The 21765-nt window shown below is 38.0% G+C and overlaps 1 protein-coding gene across 1 annotated transcript in view; it reads left to right on the top strand.

The window, feature by feature from the left end:
• The first annotated feature begins 10720 nt into the window (after positions 1 to 10720).
• Positions 10721 to 21765, top strand: part of LOC139720827 (polycystin-1-like protein 1) — a 101413-nt gene continuing 90368 nt past the window's right edge. Inside the window, exons 1-4 of the mRNA XM_071632164.1 lie at positions 10721 to 10864; positions 14885 to 14971; positions 15679 to 16954; positions 21209 to 21346. Of these exons, the coding sequence (XP_071488265.1) occupies positions 10721 to 10864; positions 14885 to 14971; positions 15679 to 16954; positions 21209 to 21346 (1645 nt within the window). The remainder of the gene's footprint in view (positions 10865 to 14884; positions 14972 to 15678; positions 16955 to 21208; positions 21347 to 21765) is intronic.

Below are 21765 nucleotides of genomic sequence, written 5' to 3'. Positions count from 1 at the left end.
TGTGTAAACATACCGTCCCCTCTAGCAAGAGGCAAAACACTCTGTCCCTCGGATAGGACATAAAATGGAGGTCCCGTGTATGAGAGAGTCACAGCTTATGCACGCAAAAGATCCCGCTTCATTCATTCATCGCAAAGAGCAGGGTGTCTAACCCGGTGAAGTGGTCCCACCCCACATCCAACTGGACCCCATGGAAGACCAGCTTAGTGTAGCTGAATATGGGCTATCCAGCCATCTTCACAGATGGAAAATGAACAAGTTTGTATTTCTACACGTGTGGTTTTTAGGAGGGGTTATGTCACGGTACGAAGAGCGACATTGTTAACGATTATTTTTTAAATAAAATGGTACTCCTCATGGCCCCCCCCCCCACAAAAAAATAGATAAAAGAGGACAATAACAATATATTGATAAGTTCAGATCTTTAATAATGCCAGTAATAGACTGTACCAATTTTTTTTTCTAAAAAAATTCAATTTCAATTTCAATTTGTTTTCATATTCCTCGATGAAATAATACATCAAATATAGCAAAATTAAATGAAGTTCATGATACCCAGTTGGAGACATACGTAGAATATTGCAAGTATATAAAACATAATATTTGTCGATCTGTTAAGTTTGGAATTTGTGAATAAATGCTAAAGAAATATGAAGGAACCTACTTAAAAGCGAGCTTGTTGAGCGTAGGTCCCAGTTAAAATCGAGTTTAAGATTGAGATGGGGAGCACGGGTACAACAATGACCGAAACATAAGAGAAAAACAAAATAAAAAAAGTACAATTATACAGTTATGTAGCAAATTCTTCTCTAATGCAGGTTAGGGGTCGGAAAAGCCACATGCTGTAGGCGGATGAAGCATTGTCGTTCTGGCAATAATAACAATATGACTCTATGTATAATAACAATGATACCTTTTAGACGGTATTAGAAATGTATACATTGCGTGCATTAAGAAGGGAACACATGCACCTGCAAATCCAGAAAAGAAAAAAGACATTCAACAACCCGTTATGGATGGACAGGATGTAAGGTTTTCCCCTTCTTTTCTCGCTTTTTTTTCCACAAACAATCACACACGCAAACACATTAAAGCTCCTGAATATTTCAGGGGTGAGGGAGGGCAACTGACGGGGTAACACCCTGAGGAACTCTCCTTTTCCATCTCTTACCTATACCTTATGCCATTATCTGGACACCCATACAGTAAATGGGTTTATAGGTGGCGCTGTTCATCATGTCGGTCTCGTGGGCCTTCTTTGCCTATGATAGTGTCGGTCTCGTGAGCCTTAGTCTTCTGCATAGCGTCGGGTCTTGTGAGCATTGTTTAATAGCGTAGTGTCGGTCTCGTGAGATTTTTCAGCGTACATGTAGTGTCGGTCTCGTGGGCTTTGTTTGCGTAGTGTTGGTCTCGTGAGCCTTTTCTGCGTATAGTATCGAACCATGGACCTACTACACATATGGACCATGAACGGAGGTCTTTCTTTGATCCAATGTTCACCACCGCCACCTGATTATGTGCATCTTAATGAGTACATTCAGACGTTTGGACAATGACGATTGTGTAATCGTGCATCATCATTGACAAACGAACCCGGTTTCCCTCATTTCAGTCATACAATCTGTATTTGGCTGAGGTGCCTTTTCAGACTCAACTGCCTTTGAATAAACACCAATGATGGGGAGCACCAAACCTGAAACAAGGACAAATTTTGCGTCGCAAATTGGTAATTACTGAAGCGGCCACTTGCGGCCATGCATGTGACATCCCTGAATGTCAAGACAAGCATGTCGTCTACTGTCACTGCCCATGTTTACTCTGAAACAATGTGCGACGAATGGGGAAAATAGATTACAAATCACAGTCAATCTGCTTAATTAGTTGCTTTTTCTTGTAAAGTACTTGCATTTCGCAAATGAAATTGCTTTAGCGATGATTTCGCAATAAATTATACATTACAACTGCACATGCATTTTCCTTGATTTGAGAGAGTTATTAGCTTCTGCGCATGTAGCTTTTAGATTTCTCAAAGCGCCGTCTTGTTTTTATCCAGGCTGGTTGTCGATGGACAACACTGGATCAAAGCAGGAAAGCATGTTCAAAATGTTTTTGTGACGCTTGTGACAGAAACAGGTGCACGAATTAATTAACGAGCGATGAATGTCCATGTGTTGTAGGTCCATGGTCGAACTCATGGGGCGCATGTATCGTAGATTTTTCTTACTTGATGTCGTAGTCCATGGGCCAGGCCAGATATTGGTACCATCTGAGGTGGCAAAACCTTTTTGGTGTCATTTTGTTTGTCGGGCATAGATATGCTTATCAAGCTATGATAGCATTTCCAAATGAGTAGCTTAGTCATAGTAAATGAATTTTTAACCAATTTGGTCTCGTTGTTACTTCTGAATCGACACTAACCGCTTTACAGAGAAGAGCACTGTCTTCTGTATGTTCCATAGAGCTGTAAAATGCAGCTCTATGGTATGTTCACAGGTGTTCTGTTGTAAACGCTGTGCGCTTAGTCTTTATTCAATCAGCGAAGGGAATATCCAAAGGTTATGATGTTCACAGCGCTTAGTCCTTATTCTAGACGGCGAAGGGAATATCCAAAGCGTATGATACAGTGTATATCCTTTTATCTAAAAACAACAACAACAACAAAAGCAATTTCTCGTGAATTTTACCGTATTTTTCAATTATTTATCATTTTTTGGCGAAAACACTACGGTGAAAACGCTAATACCACGCCGATGTCGCTTTATTTCCCTCCAACAATATAAGATAATGCAAAAACAATGTACCGGTACACTACGATACATTATAATGAATGATATTGCAAATGAACAGAGTGATATTTGTTTAAAACTGATGTATTTGTTGATAGGGTAGTATAAAAACAGTATAATCCCTTTCATGAGGAACTTTAGATATGATAACGGTACATTGGTCTAGAAAAAGACTAAGCGCACCGCGTGACAGCTGTGGACATCATAACCCTTTGGATATTCCCTTCGCTGCCTTGAATAAAGACTAAGCGCACCGCATTTACAACAGAACACCAGCGCTCTTCTTTGTATAGCAGTTTAGTTTCGATTCAGAAGTATAGGGATATAAAAACGAGACCAAATTGGTTAAAAATTCATTTATTATGACTAAGCTACTCATTTGGAAATGCTATCATAGCTTGATAAGCATATCTATGCCCGACAAACAAACTGACACCAAAAAGGTTGTGCCACCTCAGATGGTACCAACAACCCATTTTTCGGGTCTTGGCCCATGGACTATGGGGAATGGTGCCATTGCTGTCATTAGCAATATACAATATTCATGAACAACGAAAACAATAAAATAAAGTGGTGGATTCATTTTCCTTCTGTTCCTATCCGTCAAGAGGTACAATGCTTTTATGACAACTGTGTTTCTTTGGGACCCTGTGTTGCAAAACATGCTCCAGAAAATGTTGACCCAGTCCTCAACACAATGCTTGTTTTTGTTTTTGTTTTTTCATTGTTGAAAGAGAGATGCATGCATTGTATTTCACACTATTACAAATGAAATAAGCAAAACCCAGCCTTCCAGTCTTGTTATCACTCACTGTTTTTGTTTGTTTGTTTTTTTTTTCAGTGAATGATAGTCCATGTTTTTTGTTTGTTTGGTGTTTTTTTTTTGTAGTAGGGATGGTACATTTTGCACCCAATATACCACATCAAGCTATGGGGTATAGTGCATTTACTGCAGTATGAAGATAACAGAGTGTTAATTAATGATATGATGGGATACGATATGAGACAATATGATTAAAAGTAACTGGATATGATACGGATTATGATATATTTGTATACTCCGTATTATATCTTCATTGAACTGCAGCTGAGGCTGTATAGTCCATGAGAAAACACCCTGGGATATTGAAAGACGTTTGAAGCAGGAAGAGGTTGCTTCTAAACGAAAGTATCAAAACAAAATGTTATAAAGTAGAGCATCATTTAAAGTTTTTGTGAGAGGTTTTCATTTCAAATCTTTGTCTTGACTCATTAATATTTTCAGATTGTTCTAGGCCTTTTCCCTAAGATTTCCTTAGCTGTTTAGGATGTGTGCAATTGTGTTGATGGCTAACAAACCAATTATATGTGAATGATATTTGATGTGAATTAAGCAGTGAGTCTCAAGACTGACTGCAGGTAACCCAACAGTGCCTGGTAATAAGCTTTGAGTATTGTGAGTGAAGTGCCTAAATTTCAAAACCACCCTCAAGTGGTCAATAGATCATGAAATCATGTGTTCACATCTAACCATGAAAGAATTATACAAATAGGACCAAAAAATGATGATTATTATTATTATTATCTTTTTTTTACTTGGCCGTAGATGTCCCCTTTTCCAAGTCTTTAATAGCAACAACAAAAATGCAGTACTGCCTATTGGTAATGTTAACCCGTTGAGGACGGACTGATTTTGCTACAACACGCATTTTCCATAGACACCTGCCCAGTATACTCGTGACTCGTCCTCAACAGGTTAAGGCCTGTTTAAAGAGTTGACAAGAAGATCTTAAGATGTTGACCATGCAAAGCGTAATACAAAGAAGATTAAAAGATTATTGCAAATTACATGACACTGGTCTTGAGATTCCAGTCTACAAACTGTATTTCCTGGGGGGGGGGGGGGGGGGGAGCATTGTTGCTCTTTTTACATTTACACAGTACAAGTGCTCTTTGTACAATAACCCCAGCCACACAATTTTTGCCTACTGCATAGTCTTGACAGACAGTGCCCACATCTGGGAGGATTAAACCAATACCCAGTTTAAAAAGAGCTTTGGAAGGGGGCTTGACTGTCTGTTCTTGCAAAGGGATGATGAAAAGAGGCTTTAGACACTAGATTTTACATGTAGAATGTTGACTGTGGAAGGAACAAAAGGTGTTTAAAGCATGCTCCTTTCAAGTCCTAGCTTTTTGAATAGACAATGTACAGGTACTCCTGAGTAGAATAGTGATTCCCAGACATTTGTGACCCACTACAACAAAAGGATCCGAAAGTCGGGGGAGGACAATTTTCTGAAAATGACATGACGCTATTCCCTTACTCTTCCACTTTAATTCCATATATAACACGACTCATAAAAGTACTCGGTTGCGGAGATATCGATGGTTTTATTAGCGCATGTTGAGTGGTTTAGATAATCTGCATTTCAAGAAAACTGCTTTCAAAGTTTTCTTTCCGACGCTATCATGATCAAGGGGAGGCAAGACAGTTTCCACCTCTTGACAATAGAAGGTACATGTATGCTCTTAATAGCAACCTCTGTGATGTTCATTCAAGCTTTACAATTAGCGCCAATCAGTGACCGGGATGCCACACACTGACCAATAAGATCACTCCCTCGTTGCTAGGGGCATAGTCTAGCTGCGGTGCTGAATCCAAATCTTCGGACACATTTCTGTTCCGTTGAAAGTCAGAAAATCATGGCCCAGAAAAATGCTAATTTTTTGCCCTTTCCTTTGATCATTTAGCTTCGAAATTTCGGCAGATGATAGACAATACATTGGACTACAAAAGTATGCCCAAAACAGAAATCCTATCGTTTTGACCTATTTTGATGATCTGACTTCAAACTCGATTTTCTTGGCTCAGCCGTCAGTGATTTTAGGATCCTTTTGTTGTGGCAGGTCACATTTGTGCATATACATGTACTCCCATGATTGTAGTTCTATTTTTATGCAGATTTTAGTCTAAATAATCACAACCACCCTATCATTGATATGATTTTTGTCACACAGCACCTACCAATTAGTATTCTATCTTTCTGACCATGATAGTCAAATCATGATGGCATTGATTTATAAAAGATATTATGACAGCACTGATTTCTAAAAGATTGATATTGATTGTTAATGATTGTGTGATTTTTATTTTTTTCATCTTACAAGGTAGTATGTTCTGGAGTCACTTTGTTTTGATAGGAGGTGGGACATACATTGTACACCATGTACAGCAGTATGCTCATAGCAAAAGTTAGCTCTATACCACTTTACAGTGTATTTGAAATTCAGGGATTCATTTAATTATTTTTTTTTTCAATTCAGATGAATTTGGTACAACTGATCTCCCTTTTATCTTTTCATTGTGCCACTCATTTTTGGCAACCATGAGACTAGTATTATGTTCAAGAGAAGAGCTAGCAGAGGTCCTATTCTTTGTTGTTGTTGTTGTTGTTGTTGTAATTTTTGGCTGTTCCCAGTGTATGCCAATTTCACAAAATGGCCATTTCCGAGAATTGAATTGGCGGCCGATGACAGCTTCAACTGACCCATGTCAAAAGCAACACAGATGCTCGTCAAACTGGTCATTTTGACAAGGCCACTCTGAAAACACAACTTGGCACTGAATCCCTAAAAAGTTTCCTGTTGCATTTATTTTGGGGTATTTACAGATCTGTGGTTTTCAGCTCTTGTATTTTCTTTTCTCAGACCTCTCTCTCTCTCTATTGCCTTCTCCTTCCTCTCTCCCCCTCTTCATCTCTCTCTCCTCCCTCCTGTCCTCTCCGCCCCTCTCCTTCTCTTCTTTCTGTTTTTAAAGTCAGCTAGATTTGTCCTTGTCAATGGGATTATTATTAGAGTTGCTAACTTTTGTTGTACAGGTACATGTATGAGGTTGTGCTTGAATTTAATTTGATGTTTGCATTCTATTCAATTTGACTTTGACTCAGTAACGTATTGGCTGCCAGTGTTATTCAACCTGGGGTGATGTTGTCACATTTACAAGCATGGGTACACTGTAATTAGGCCTAAATCTTGCAGTTGTTGAAGTTTATCAAGTTGTAAAAAGTCCACATCGTATAAAATGTTACCCTATATTATAAAAATCAATGTTTGATATTAATTGCACATATACATTGTAGGCCTACAAGTCTCAGAGCTGTTGATTCCCAATTTTTATAGGGATGAATATCATCCAAATACTTACGGATTGTAAATGAAGCACTTTTACATGTTTCATGTACTAACAAAGACATTCATAGTTTCAATTGTAGATGTGAATGTTCAGGTTTGACGCTCAGGTTTTTGACAGAATCAGCGACATCATTAAAACAACTGTATCATAAGGGAATGAATTTGATTACTATGTCTAGATTTCCTTTTTAAAGTTTAGAACCTCAGTTTCTCTGCATTTTATAGTCTGAGACTGTGTTGAACTGACCAGTCTTTTATATCTCAGATTAGAACTTGTAGATTGTGGGCTGGCATCACTCTGTTTACTATCTTCAAGACATTATTACACTTGAATGTACGTATTCTCTGCATGACATTGTGGAGTTTATTTGCGATGTCCAATAATGCCCTGCAATGGGGCAAGTGTAAAGGGAAAGCTAATTAGTGCAAAGATGTAGGTCACTGACACTTACGGAACACCATAGACTGTTGATTGAATATGTACAGATTTAATGTACCCAATGGCCACTTGGTGACATGTGCTTTGTGGGTACATACAACGGTGTAGGAAGTAAAAAGTTCTTTAAATGCCTTTCCTGATTGAATAATCTATCTCCACTGACTGGCTGGCATATTGCATCAAAGTATTCTGTACATGTGGTTTCAAAGAATTTAGATTACCTACACTGTATACAATGTAGTAGTCTTCTCTGTCAAGAGAACTGCAATGAAACACAACACAAGTCTCCCAGAAACAGTTTGTTTATTATAACCCAGATGCTTTTCAAAATGCAAAATGATAACAACAACAATAATAATAGTTATAATAACAATAATAATGATAATGATAATGATAATGTTGATGATAATGATAACAACAAAAACAACAAATCCACATCTCTGGGACGTATTGTAATTTATCAATAGACCATACTGGAGTGGTCAAGAATTATTTTTGCAGAGCAAACTGTGTAGAACATTGTGCTTGACATGCACCCCCAGCCACACACATACCAGTATTGTACAAGCAAACGTGTACACGTAGCCTACAGTTGCACACACAGAAAAAAAATGAATAGAACAGAGATCAGAGATTGTGGTCGAATATCAACTGTCATCATGCCGCAAATTGCCACACCAATATTGTGATTTGGTAAAATACAAACTTTTCTTTGTTCAGACCAAATTCGTGGTGAAAGAGTGGCCTGTTTTGCACGAGAAACCAGACATCCCCTCTTTCTGTTCCCTCTTTGACAGTCACCGGCTCAAACTTCCTCTCGTATTTGCCGGCTGAGCATATGATTTCTCCAGGGGATAAGGGTAGCTAGAAGAGTCAATTATGTGCAGAACTGGAGTGATTTTTGCATGTACTCCACAAAATGAAAATACAGAGTTTTTATTGTTGTATGCAACTTATCAGATTTTTCTACTCATATATTTATTCAAATTGATTCAAATTGATGAAATCTTTCTTTCCATCTCACTCTATCATCTTCACCATTTTTCATTTTGCTGTCCCATTCTTTTTACAACATTGTCTTCACATTCTTTTGAACTTGTATATTTCCCCCTTAAAATAATGTGATAATGTTCATTCAATCATTGTGTGGCATAATTTCCCCAATATATTTTGTAGATATTCTTCTTGTCTGTTATGTGTGTTCCGTGTTTGAATAAGATGTGTATTCCCAAATGTGTTAATAGCTCCCAGTTTGGATTTGAAATTGTTTGTTCATCATGTGAATTTGAAAAGTGACAAGAATATTGAAAAGCTGATGATAATTTAAACTCGTCTGCATGACAGCATGGAGAAAAATGTGAAATTCTGTATACATTTTTTATTATGAAATGCAATGGTTTCTCTCTTTTTGGCAAGTATTTTGTATCATTTGTCAACTGATATTCTTGAAATTCAAGGGAAAATTACCCATAAATACAAACTTCAGTGATTGCAGCAATATAGCAGTTAATACATCGGTGAAGTTTTAGGAAAGTCAAAAGATCCATTCACAAAGTCATTGAATTCTACAGTTTTGGTGCCTCCATTGCTGGTTAATAGAAAAAGGCGACAGCAGTTTGTAATGTCATAGTAGAAGAATAATAAAGAAAATTCCACATATATTTCAAATATTTTTCTGTCATAATGAAAGGCCACTTTGGTTCTGAATGGCAAATTTATCCTCTTGAAAGAAATATACCAAAATATATGACATACAATGTACGTACATGTAGTACTCTATGTGTCTCCATGGGATTCTTTTGCAATAACTCAATGGTGTGCTGTTGACATGACATTCATTAGGTCCCATGCCACATGGCACTGTTGCTACTCCAGCAGTTAGAAACTACTCTGCAGTCACAAAGGCATTCATATACATGTAAAGAAATAGAGGACATTATTTGTACTTTACATGTGTTCATATTGGGCACGGCGCCAACGGGCATTCTGCCACGAGTGGGCGCCAGTAGGCTCACGTGCTCTCTCAAATGGTGTGAGAAGCAGATTCTTTTTCTCAGTAGAAGCACTGATGGGAAAAAGACAGGTGCTTGAGACATTTTATGTTCCTCTCGGAGAGAAAACGTGAGGCCATTTTCATTCTTGGAAGAAATCTTAAAACTTCTGTGGTTTGATGCAAAATTTGGGAGTGGTTCATCAAATAGATCTCGCAAAGTTTTGAGATCTGGGAGCATGGCAACCAAGTCAGAAGGAATCTGTGGATGGAAGTACATACCCCTCACAATTCTGCATTCCAGCATTCAGCAGAAATAATGCTAGATTTTGGCTAAATTTCAACATTTTCAGCTCTCTATGGAATACATGAATGAAGTCTTATGCTTGTCACTTTATGGTTTACTATGAGAACTCTACACATGCATGACTGTTATTTTGTCAAAATTAAGTTTGAGTTTGTCCAGCAGTTATGTTTCAGATTGTTGTAGGGAAGAAAACAAAATCCAGCTCAACTGATCTTAAAGGGACGCAGTCCTCACAAAATTTAAAAAAATATGTTGTTGTTGGTACCTCCAATGAACTACTTTCATCAAAAACAAACTTTCAAATCACCTAATAAGCTCGTACATTTCGCTTAAAAAGGTGTGACTCTGCACATGAGCAAGTCTTGGCGGAGAGTCATACGCCATCGATGCACAACTCTTTCCAGCGGTGTTCTGCTCGTCATCCCTAGTTATTTATAAATACATGTTTACTATTTATTTTTATATCAATTGTATATATGAATAAGCTTGAAATATTTTGTTTGAAATAATAAAACCACATATTGTCACATTTTATGAAAAAATCAGATATGATCATTTTGAACACTTAAATTGGTTTTCTGAGGCACGGCTGTCAACTTGAGAGTAGGGCATCAATGATGTTGCACCTTTTGGCAGGCTCTTACACGATCGCTTGCAGGAATTATTTTTTAAAAATCGCGTACGGAGACAATTTTTGATGTCCACGCGTATAAATTGGTGAAAGGTTATATTTTTTACTCTTCTTAATTATCAGTACAGTGAAAATCTCAGGACTGCTTCCCTTTATTAAGGTCTTGCAGTGTACTCCCCAATCTGTACTTGAAAATGTTGATGAATGCCAGGCAGTATTTGTTGGTGTCAACAAGCCAAATCAATCACTGGTCTTGAGTCTGTTGGTGGTCGCAGCCCAGTGTTGCAAGCATGGTAGATCGAAATGGGATTTTTTTGGGTTCCTTTTTTCCTTCTTTGTTTCTTCTCTCCTGAATATGACATGTGGGTGTGGCTGGATGCCACAGAGATGATAAAAGATGGTCCAACATGATAATGAAGATGGGAAGATGATCCAGAATGATGAGTCCCAGAATTGTCCAGAGAATACAACCTATTTCAGTCCTGTCAACACTCCCTTTGATGGTCGGCCGGTCGACCGCGTTTGGCCACAAGCCCTCTCCGTCAGAAGAGATAAGATCTGAGGCAAAAGAAGGATAAAAAAGAAAAGAATGAGATGGAGAAGATACAAGATTGAGAGATGCACAAAGATAGGGAGATAAGATGATGATGGGAGAAGTACCATTAGAGCAGGTGGGTGGTTTTTTTTAAGTGGTGGGTGTATTTGATGCATCCTTTTCTTGTTTCTTCTCAAATAAAGACACAATGTAGGCTCTGTCTTTGATATGGCAAGGATTTGAAATCCTCCCACCGGGTGTTCACTGTTCTAGTTGATGTAGCCCTTGTGATCACTTAAGAAGTTCCTTCGTCGATCAGTGACACGGCATTTGCTCCTCTGACAATCGCTCTGCTCTTATTTTCTCAGTGGACATTTAATAAGGGTTAGGGTTTGGGTTGTGGTAGGGTTTATGTTTTGTTTGATGTGAGGATTAGGATTAGGGTTAGGGTTATAAATGCTTTTCACGGGTAGAATTTATGCTTGGCCTAGCATGCAGTTATTTCATGGGAGCGATTGTCGCAGGAGCAAATGTCGTGGAACCCCTTCAATTATCTGTGTAGCACTTGATGAGTAATGAATTGACAACATGGAATGCTACCACTTCAGAAATGAATGAGACATTGACCCTGTTTGGGCAGCAAGAAGGTGTGAAATCCAAAGGCTCTGTATGCTACTTTTAACCCGTTGGGGACAAGCCCCAAGTATACATGGGCAAGTGCCTATGGGAAATGCGTGTTGTAAGCAAAATCAGCACATTTTCAACGAGTTAATACATTTGTGCTTCTTAACTGATAAGGTTTGATGGTGGATGCACATGTATCCTGTCTCACACATGCGCACACACACACACACACTATGAGATGTATGTGTACATTTGAGAAGTTGGCTTTAATATCAGTTGAGGACGGGCTGATTTTGCTAAAACACACATTTCCCGTAGATCCCTGCTCGAGTATTCTCGGGATTCATCCACGACGGGATACTAGTAAAACAAACAAACAAACAAACAAACTTGTGTTGTGGTTTAATCAGGCAACATCTTTGCATTTGACCTTGCATACTGTAGCAAAGCTCACATAATTTTACTCAGGTTACATGTAGTTTCCTTAAAGTATAGGTACATTGTAAATCTACAATGTACATTGTAATAATTTATTGTCCTAGCTTGACAATGTCTTTTTTTTTTTCTATCTTTTTAGTATTAACTGAAAAAGTTTAACCTGTAAAATTATCTAAAATTTGGAAGCTGAGAATGAAGAGGAGGTTTTTTTTTTTTTTTTTTTTTTCCCACTGGATTTTGGACTTCTTTTGTTGTTCTTCTATGTCCGCCTTTGAGGAACATGAAAATATGTGTGAAAACTTAATGCCAAAACCTCTGTTTTGTTTTTGTTTTTTGTACGTCATTTCAGCAATGGTGTTGTTAATGTGACATAAGCATGCAATGAGTTTGTTTTAATGAGAATCATGCCATGTTTCAGGACAGTCCTATTATTCCTTCAATGTATTTACTATTAAGTTTCTTTTTTAATGCACAACCATAAAGAGCACACCAGTATATACAGTACCGTACCATAACTTTGATATTTTTTTTTTCTCAGAAATGCTGCAGTTGATGGAGATTAGTATGTTCATGGGGGCATCCAATTCTTTGATGAGTCATGAATGATTTACAAAGCTGAAATTATTCTCTTTCAGAATAACTGTACTAAATTAGATTATCTGGTTGTTTTTTTATGTACATTGTAACTGTGTGCAAGGTAACATATTTTTGATTTTCATGATAGTGAACTGTCCATAATACTCAAATTCACTTGAACTGTCTTTGTCATATAGTGTTTTGTGTTTCCTGCATCATACAATGTATTGAGGCCTACATGTAGGCACTGTGTCTATACAGGCTCTATATCACCTACATTGTACATTGATTTACAGTTTTGTATCAACCCTTTTTGGGGGGATTTCCCCCATGGAAAGTTTGTGCAGCTTTGTCACTGGTCTATTTTGAAAGACCAAAGTTTAGATGCAAGCATTGTTGCTCAGACAGTGAACTAATAAGCGAACTTCATGTATGTATTATGAACAAAAAAAGAAAGAGAAAAAATATGAAGAAGAATGAAGGGAAAGGAAAAAAGAATTGGCAAAAGAAGCAAAGAAAAATAGAATACAAATTAATGGAATATGATAAAAGAAGGAGTCGAAGAAAAAGAATAATGAAGAGTGAAACAAAGCATATATAGTATGAGAAGAGGCAAAAGGAAGAGGTGGTTGTGGACTAGAATGATGGAAAAAACCTCTGTGCCTCTCAAGCCAATAAAAATAAACCCACTTATCATACAAAGCATGTAATTCATTTTTGTCCTTGTATTGTCTATCCAGTTAACTGCCTGATGAAAGAGGAGATATCTATAGCTGAGTAATTCACTCATCAGAGTTCAAAGGTCAAGAAATTGTTTGGAGATGCAGTTGGTGCTGGAGATTAAATATCGCAGTGATAACAAATGACGAGTATGACAATATAAAATGTAACTGATGGGCAGAGTTTATATGTTTCCTGACACTATTAAAGTGATGAATGTTGTTATCTCATTACTCGAAGGATCAAGATGATTTTTAATATATTATTTGGCAGTTTTTGCATGCAACCTTTGCTCACTTGGCGAGGATCCACCCAAAAATTGAGAGAAATATGAATTTTCCATTCTTTGAGCTCTATCATGAGAAGCAAGTCCTATCTTTGTTCTGTTTAATAACATATTGCCTGTTTTTAGTGTCAAATAAAAACATTGCATACAGATTGCAGAGTGACTATATAATGGCTGCAATACTTTTTTGCAAGGATAATGGAGTAATGTTATTATAGTGAAACCTGAGATCATGTCTGTTTGATACATGTAGACGGGATTATGTTTTGAGTGAAATATAATCTGAATTATATCCCATACTCTCATTTTCATCCTTTTTGTGCAATTTTGTGAGCAAGATATCATTTTGTTTGTAATTTGATATATATACAACTACATCCATGTGCATTTGAAGATGAGTATACTCGGGCAGGTGTCCAAGGGAAATGTGTGTTGTAGCAATATTAGCCCATCTTAGACGGTTTAATGCACAGAAAAATGATCCTGCTTCAATCCTTATACACACCACCTTTTATTTATTTATCTATTTTTTCTTTTCCTGTAAGAAATAAAACTATGCTTCACACATGTTCAAATGTATGTATTCATATTATTCATATGAATTCATATGAATTCATAATAGATGTACAACTCTTGCACACATACACACATACGATAGTGTGTATAAGCATATACGCATATATATACAGAGGTGACCAGCTACCAGAGTGATGTGTAAATTAGTATAATGATATTTCATAAAAACTAAAAACCCATGAAAGGAGAAAAGCTCTGTGTTGGTGAGTGTATATTTTGTGTTGAGCATGCAGTTTTGCTCGATGCTGCTGTAAGAGGCTCCAGAACCCCTTGTTTGCTTTATAAATGGGTATAAAGAGCCTCACTTTACAGTGTTTTTCAGTGAATGTCATCTGCTGGTGGTGTACATATTGACCAAGACGATGTGTGAAGCCGATTTAGAGTTTTGTTCCAATTCAGGAGTTGTGTGATTCCCTTTTTTTTTCTGTACTCCCTTACACCTCCTCTCACATCTCAGCTCTGAGACACTGGGTTTGTTCTTCTGCTGGCTCTTTTTCCTTAGTGAGTCAGGATATAAAAGAGAAAAAAACAAAGTTCAAAGTACAGCATAAGAAACGTGTATAGCAACCACTGAAGGGAAATTACGACAGAATAGCCGTTATAGACAGAGGGTCGCCATGCACAAGCTCTCCAAGTTAACTCCCTTTGGGAATTTGTAGTGGAAGCACTACCCAGTTGGTGCTGTTACAGCAAGTATATTTGCCTTCAAATGGTCGTGTATATATATTCAGTGTAGCATCTATTGCTCCTTGATACTACTGTCTATTCACTATCCTCTTTGTTTTCTGTTTTTCCCCCCTTATCAGGAACATGTTTTCAGAGAAAAAGGGCTCTTTACCGTGACTGTCAATGCCTCCAACTCGCTAGGAAGTGTACTCAAAGTTTTACATGTGGTAAGTATCAAGGTTGTGTTCAGATTCCTTTTTAATTGGCCACTAAGAAAGCAATGGATGTTTCTAAGTGCAAGGAATCATGAGACTGGTGGCTACTTTTTAAAGGACTATTAAAGCAATGAGGATAAAGTGCTTTGCCTTGGGGCGCAACTGCTGCAGTAGGGAGGTTTCAACCAGTGACTGGAAGTCCATGGACTTTAATATCCACAGAACCACAACAGCTCCCCACGTTCACTTCTTCTGTAGAGCAGATTTCATCACTGATAATCTAGAGTAAAATGCAAGTTTTGATGAATGGATAAATGTCATTTTGAAAGTGAAAATCAATAATATTAGTATGTTGTAAGTTCTACGGCAAGGGATACTTAAACTATTTCTTTTAATATGGAAACTCCTTCTTTTTTTTTACTGTCATATGTTGTTGTTACTGATTTGTGGCTGATGTCATAACATGCATTATGGCAATAAACATAGATTTATTTCTATTTAATTGATGAAAATCTAGTATACTGTCAAACCAGATATTTTCTCATCCGTCAAAATTTCCCGAGGATCCAAGATTCAGATGAGTAAAATGCATGCGGACATGTTTGTCTACACAATTCATTGAATGCCAGTGCCTATTCACCAAAGTTTTATGCTTCAAAAGGCTGTTGGTTATCTGGAATGTATGAACCATACTTTTTTGCTGTCCTTCTCCTTCGTAGATTGTCATGGATCGAGGTGTTAGCAATCTGAGTGTGTCTCTTCTAGAGGGCTCCCTTCACACCAGGCCGAATGTCAGCCACATCTTCCTACTCAGCATGGAGACAGCCGACCGCGAGCACGCCATGCTCCTCCTGGACTTTGGTGACGGCGTCGTCTACAACCAGTCCCTGAGGGACGTGAACGAGACCTTCATCAGCGGCGGCTCGGCCAATCCGGCCAACCTGTACCTGACGGCGAGCTACGGCGACGGATGCCAACTCCTCGTTTCCTTCAGCCACGAGTACTCCAGCACAGGACACTTTGATCCTGCGGTGCATGTGCTGAGTAATGGCACACTGTATGCTGGCGGTCTTCTGCAAACAATCGTCGTGCAGGAAGCGATTCCATCTGTTAGCCTGGACTCACAAGAGTCATTTCCTCTGCACTCGAATGGAACAATCAGTTCAGTTGTGCCCGTCACAACCGGTAACATGTCGTACGAGTGGACGGTGAGTCTTGAAAATGTCACGATCGCCAGCGTTGTAACGACCAGCAAAAGCTTTGTGCACAACTTCGCGGCGGAAGGCCGATACCTGGTCAAGGTTACCGTGAGAAACCTGGTGAGCACCGTGTCGGACGCCAAGGTCATCACAGTGCAGAGAGAGATCCAGGATGTGAGTGTCTGGAGCGAGTCTGAGAATTCGATCATGGCACTGGAAGAGAGCGTGCTTTGTCAGGCCACTACGGAGGACGGAACTGGGCCAACATTTCTGTGGGATTTTGACGATGGGAGTTCCTTCGAGGACTTTGGTCTGCAGAGCAACGCAGACCCCGTAATCGTGAGTAGCATCAACCACACCTTTGCGAAATCGGGCGAGTACAATATCAGTGTCACGGTTCAGAACCTGGTCAGTACGGTGACCAGGAGACTGGGTAAGCCTCTGGTCATCCAAGAGCCCGTTTCCGGCATCACTGCACAGTCTGCGAGACCCAGCTTAGTGGGCTCCCCAGCAGAGATTGCCGTCGAGCTCAGGCGCGGCTCGCACGTCCAGTTTCACCGAGTGTCTGGAGAAGAGGAGCAAGTTTTAGAGGCCGTGATGGCTGGAAATCAATCATATGTCGTACAGCTGCAGCTGGAGCCGACGGGACTTCATGACATTAACATCTCGGCATCAAATAATGTCTCTCAACTCTCGACACCAGTCAAACACCTGGTTCTGCCGTATTTAGGAAACTTGTCCGTGTCTCGCTTTCCCATTTCTTCAAATCAAATTGCACTACTGGTGGACATCAATGGTAAGTTTCACTGTGACTTGGTTCCAATCCTACATCTGAGGTTTAATGTTGCTCTTATTTTTCCTTTATTCTTTCTCTCCTTTCTATATTCAATGCATGAAAATTATCTCGAATTAATTTTGCTGTTTTCGAATGAAATACCAGTAATCAGTTTATGGGCAATTCCACGGTATATAGGACACAGGTGCCAAAAATTCAAAACGATATTTGTTTCAAACACCGTACATTTTCAGACAATACTTGAGTTGAAGTTTTAAGAATCATTATGCTTTTCAATAAAAGCAGCCATTTTGATTTTCAAAATGGCTGCCAAAATATACCTATAACCTCAATGGTAAAAAGAGTGTATTGTCACATAACTTACTCTCTGTATATCCACTTTACTAGTACTCTAAACAACAATCTTTTATATGTATGCAGTTACCAGAGAAGTCTTTTTCAACACGATAGAAAAAAAAAGCTGATTCCTTTAAAGAATTTGATAAAAACTTTTAATTAGTTTGACAATGATGGGTGTAACGTCAGTTACCAAAAACAAAGAATCTTTAACTTTATTCATCAAAGAAAGTGAGCTGTATGATGTAACTTGGGATTTCTAATGTATGCCCATATGCCTTCCTTTTAATACCAGAAATAAGGATACTTGGCATACTGGAGAGTCAAAATGAACACTTCAAAATGTGTAACGTCAGTTACCGAAACATCATACACGAGTATGTAACGTCAGTTACCATGACAGTAATTATAACTGAGGCAAATTTTTTGACTTTAGGCCATTTCAATACATCTGGGAAGTCAAAGGTTATCAACAAAGAGCAGCAATCCCTTTGATAGGGAATGATGTCATCACCATGGTATGTCCATGGATACATTTTTTTTTTTTCATTTTATTTTATATTTATTTTTATATTTATTTATTTATCATAATTATCTGTTTTTTTTTGGAGGGGGAGGGGGCTTGAGCGTTTGATTTTTGATTCAGCACAAGTATAAGGTTAAATCATCTGGAAGTTTAGGTTTACCACATGCAATATATGCACTCAAATTACCATACAGTACATTCCCAGTCCTACCGGATGATAAAGCTACCAAAGTTTGCAGGCCTAATCAATGACGTGGTTGCATGGTAACCACCTTTTCTATACAAAAGCTTGTGTACAGCTGTATACCAACAGTTTTATAACCTTTACTAATGAGTGCTTTTGCTAACATTTTTCTTTTTTTCTGGAAGCTTAGTGAAGTTTCTACCTCAGGGCAAATGCACAAACAGATATTCTTCGCTTGCACTTAAATGTGTGGTTTAGTTAATGTGGCACATCTTGTATTATGGTACATAAGGCATGTACTCGTTACTGTTTGAAACTTAACACTGATGTTGCCAAACATTTAACACTGATGTTGCTCAAAGTGAGAGGTGATTCTACGTTAAAAAAAAAAAATGTTCATATTTGTTGATTACTTTGTTTCATTCGTGCAGGGACATTTTGTAATACATGATAATTATGAACAGGAAGATTTGTTTATATTGATCTTAGATTTCTTTCGTTGCAAAGTCCTATTTCTTGGTATCTGGGATGTATTTGCAAGCCTTGATATATCATTGAAAAGGAAAAGAAAAACAGTTATATTACTTCAAGTAAGGAATAAACTAATAATGCTCTTTTGACCATAAAAGCATAACGTTTCTTCTTCACAGAGAAATATCAAAAGTGCAACACTTTTTATTTTAATCAATTGATGATGGAGATCATATTTTTTTGTTATTTATGGCCCTAACAATGCCTTGAAGGAGAAGGGGTAAAATACAGAAAAGAAGAAGAAATATATCACAGTAGATTTCATACATATTAATGCATATTTATGAGTTGATATGTGTTTTTCCCCATTACCTTAAAGATATTTTTTTTTTCACACACAAAAATATCCGTGTTTTGTGTAGTACTGCACGGTCTTATGGGTGGGGCACTCTAGATACTCTTCTGTTCATTAAGAAAAAACCCTTAATTATGTCAATATATTTATACTTGGAACTGCTGAATCTTAAATGGCTCTGTGTAATCATAACTGTTGAATAAGCATTCAATCTTAAGACAAATGTCAAGAAATATCCTCTGGTGCATTTACATTATTTTTGCCCAACTGTGCTATGGCATGGGGGGGGGGGGGGGTTGCCCCCTAAGGGCCCCACCCCATTTGTGTCTTTAGATTTTTTTTTTAATTTGTTGCTAAGTAATTGCCTGGGATTGTTACTGGTATACTGCAGCAGTATGCTAACCTGTTAAATAAATTAGTTCTCTGTAAGCCCCATAGCAAAAGCATGTGTAACGTCAGTTACTGACATGTTTACCTTTAAGTTTTCATAAAACACAAAGAAAATGGACTAATGTTTCATTTCATTTATGTATTCATAATTGACGAACCAAGATATGATTCCATATCAAACAAATCATTCTGAAAGGTCAGAATTATGAAATATCACAAAACTATTCCCAATCATGATTTTGCGTGTGTAAACCCTATGGCAAATGTAAGGGTAACGTCAGTTACGTAACGTCAGTTATCGTCATGCCTTCACTGAAATTGGCATGGTGCTAAAAGGAAATATCTAGGGTGCACATTATTTTGCACACCTGTTCCTAAGAACCTAGGTGTATTGCCATATTGAACACATAAAGGCTAGAAGTCAGGGACATGAGATATTTCCATTTACATCTATACCATAATTTTCCATGTCCTTTTTCCGTAACGTCAGTTACCGACACATTTTCACTTGCTATCTGATAAGAAATGCAGTTTGAGAGAAAAATTTTCCACCTATTTCTTCATTCTCATGAACTCATTCATCAATGCTAATTGCAAGCCCCAGGTGCTTTCATTCACAAAACTACAACGTAAACAATTTCATGAAAATCCTTACGCGTAACGTCAGTTACCGTGGAATTGCCCTTATGGACAACACTTAATGAAGCAAAGTTTTAAAAAATGTGTGAGATGTCAAGGTGCTCTAGCATTTGGATTTCTTTTCTCCAATACATTCAATGTTTTTTTTTGTTTTAAATTTGATATGCATTAAAATATGTAAACTTGCTAGCCTTGTGTTAAGATTGAAATTGTGAATTTGATTTTAAAAAGTGGAATGAATGAAATCAGTAATAGATTTGAAATCCTGAAAACATGCCTACATCAGAGCATAAGTTCATCCCTACTGTGGTGAGGGTAAAATGGATGTGTTTTTGAAAATTATGGAGCAGATCCTAATCAGATGATTTGTTGAGAGTGTACACGTGACCAGGCATTTATTTTGCCTATTACATAACTTTGCGTATGACTGATCATTAAAAATGTTAAATGGCTGGTCTATTAAAGCATTTTCACTTCGCAAGTGTAACTGAGGGAGCTTGCATTGTTGTTGTTGTTTGTTTTTTTTTTTACTTGCGACGAGGGTGATTTATCAAACATCAATGATCTGTTTCATCATTTTATAAAGTAAATAATACACGTTATCTTTGTTCAGGAATTAATAGTGTAATTACCCACACTTTAATTGTACCTTTGAAACAGTCCAGATGCCCTCGGCTAGGTGAATAGACTATACTAAAGGTACCTTGAATACATCTTATCTTACTCATGCCCCCATTAATGTGAATGATTTGCACAATATAACATCCTATCATAGTCTCCTTTGCAGGGGTCGCACTTAACTTTTTTTGTAACTAGCCAGGCGGACTACCTAGAATCAATTTTGACACTGAAGCAATATTTTGGCTAGCCAGACGGACTAGTTACTTCAGAATTTTATGATTTTTAGCTAGTCCGACATGATTTTGGGTGGCCAATGGCCAGCGGACCATCGCCAATTTCGAACCCTGCTTTGGCAGAGTTGCTGACTTTCCCCATTTCTGCAGGATCCTCCACCTCCCCCCCCCCCCTGAAAAAAAAAAAAACAACGACAACCTTGATTAAGATGTTTGAATGATGGCGGTGACCACCTCTGATAGATGTGTGTTTTTGTGTGAATGAGTGCATATTTGCATTTTTTATTGTTATACACCAGTAAAATATAGACAAAGTTGGATTGTATGATGTATGATTGAGCTAATTGTGGAAGTCTACCTTGGAATCCCTACAAAACCATCTTTAATCCCTTGAAGATTAGTCCCAGGTGTTCTCGGGTAGGTGTCTATGGAAAATCATCAAATGCGTGTTAAATAGCAAGATCAGCTCGTCCTCAATGGGGGTAATATTGTACTTCAGGCACACATCCAGGTCAGATGGAAGCTGTGTTCCATTGGAACCTGGGAGAGAATAACGTCAGTACCGGCAGCAGTCTGCTAGTCATAGAGAAATCTGAGCTGCCATCGGAGAGCTTGCTGCTGACAGTCACCAACCAAGGTAAGGAGAATATGAACATGCTAGACAGAAGCAGCATTTTATTAACACATTGCAGACGAGTCCCAAGAATACTCTGTGCTGGTGTCTATGGGAAATGCATGTTTTAGCAAAATCAGTCCTGCCTCAACGGGTTAAATGAGTGATTTTTAGTCGGTTAGAGCAGTTTTGGTGTTATGCCAAATGCCATCAAGGTCCCATTAAAATAAAAAAAAAAGGTGTTAGTACAGTTTGTATGGCAACTCTTGCTCAAATAGCAACTTTCCAAAGCTACACCCAATCCAGAAGCAGGATTTATCTTCATTGCCATGATAGTAGTCATTGCCGCAAGAGTTGCTATTGTAGTGCCAGCCTTTTTTATGAAATGAGGGCCCAGATCTCAATGGACGTGTTCTTGAACAGAACCATTCCAAATGACATGT

The sequence above is a fragment of the Diadema antillarum genome, unplaced genomic scaffold (genome assembly GCF_040938485.1).
Source record: "Diadema antillarum isolate AM-2024a unplaced genomic scaffold, OU_Dant_1.0 scf00000134, whole genome shotgun sequence".
In the NCBI taxonomy this organism is placed as follows: Eukaryota; Metazoa; Echinodermata; class Echinoidea; order Diadematoida; family Diadematidae; genus Diadema; species Diadema antillarum.
This window is presented reverse-complemented; position numbering and strand designations above follow the sequence as displayed.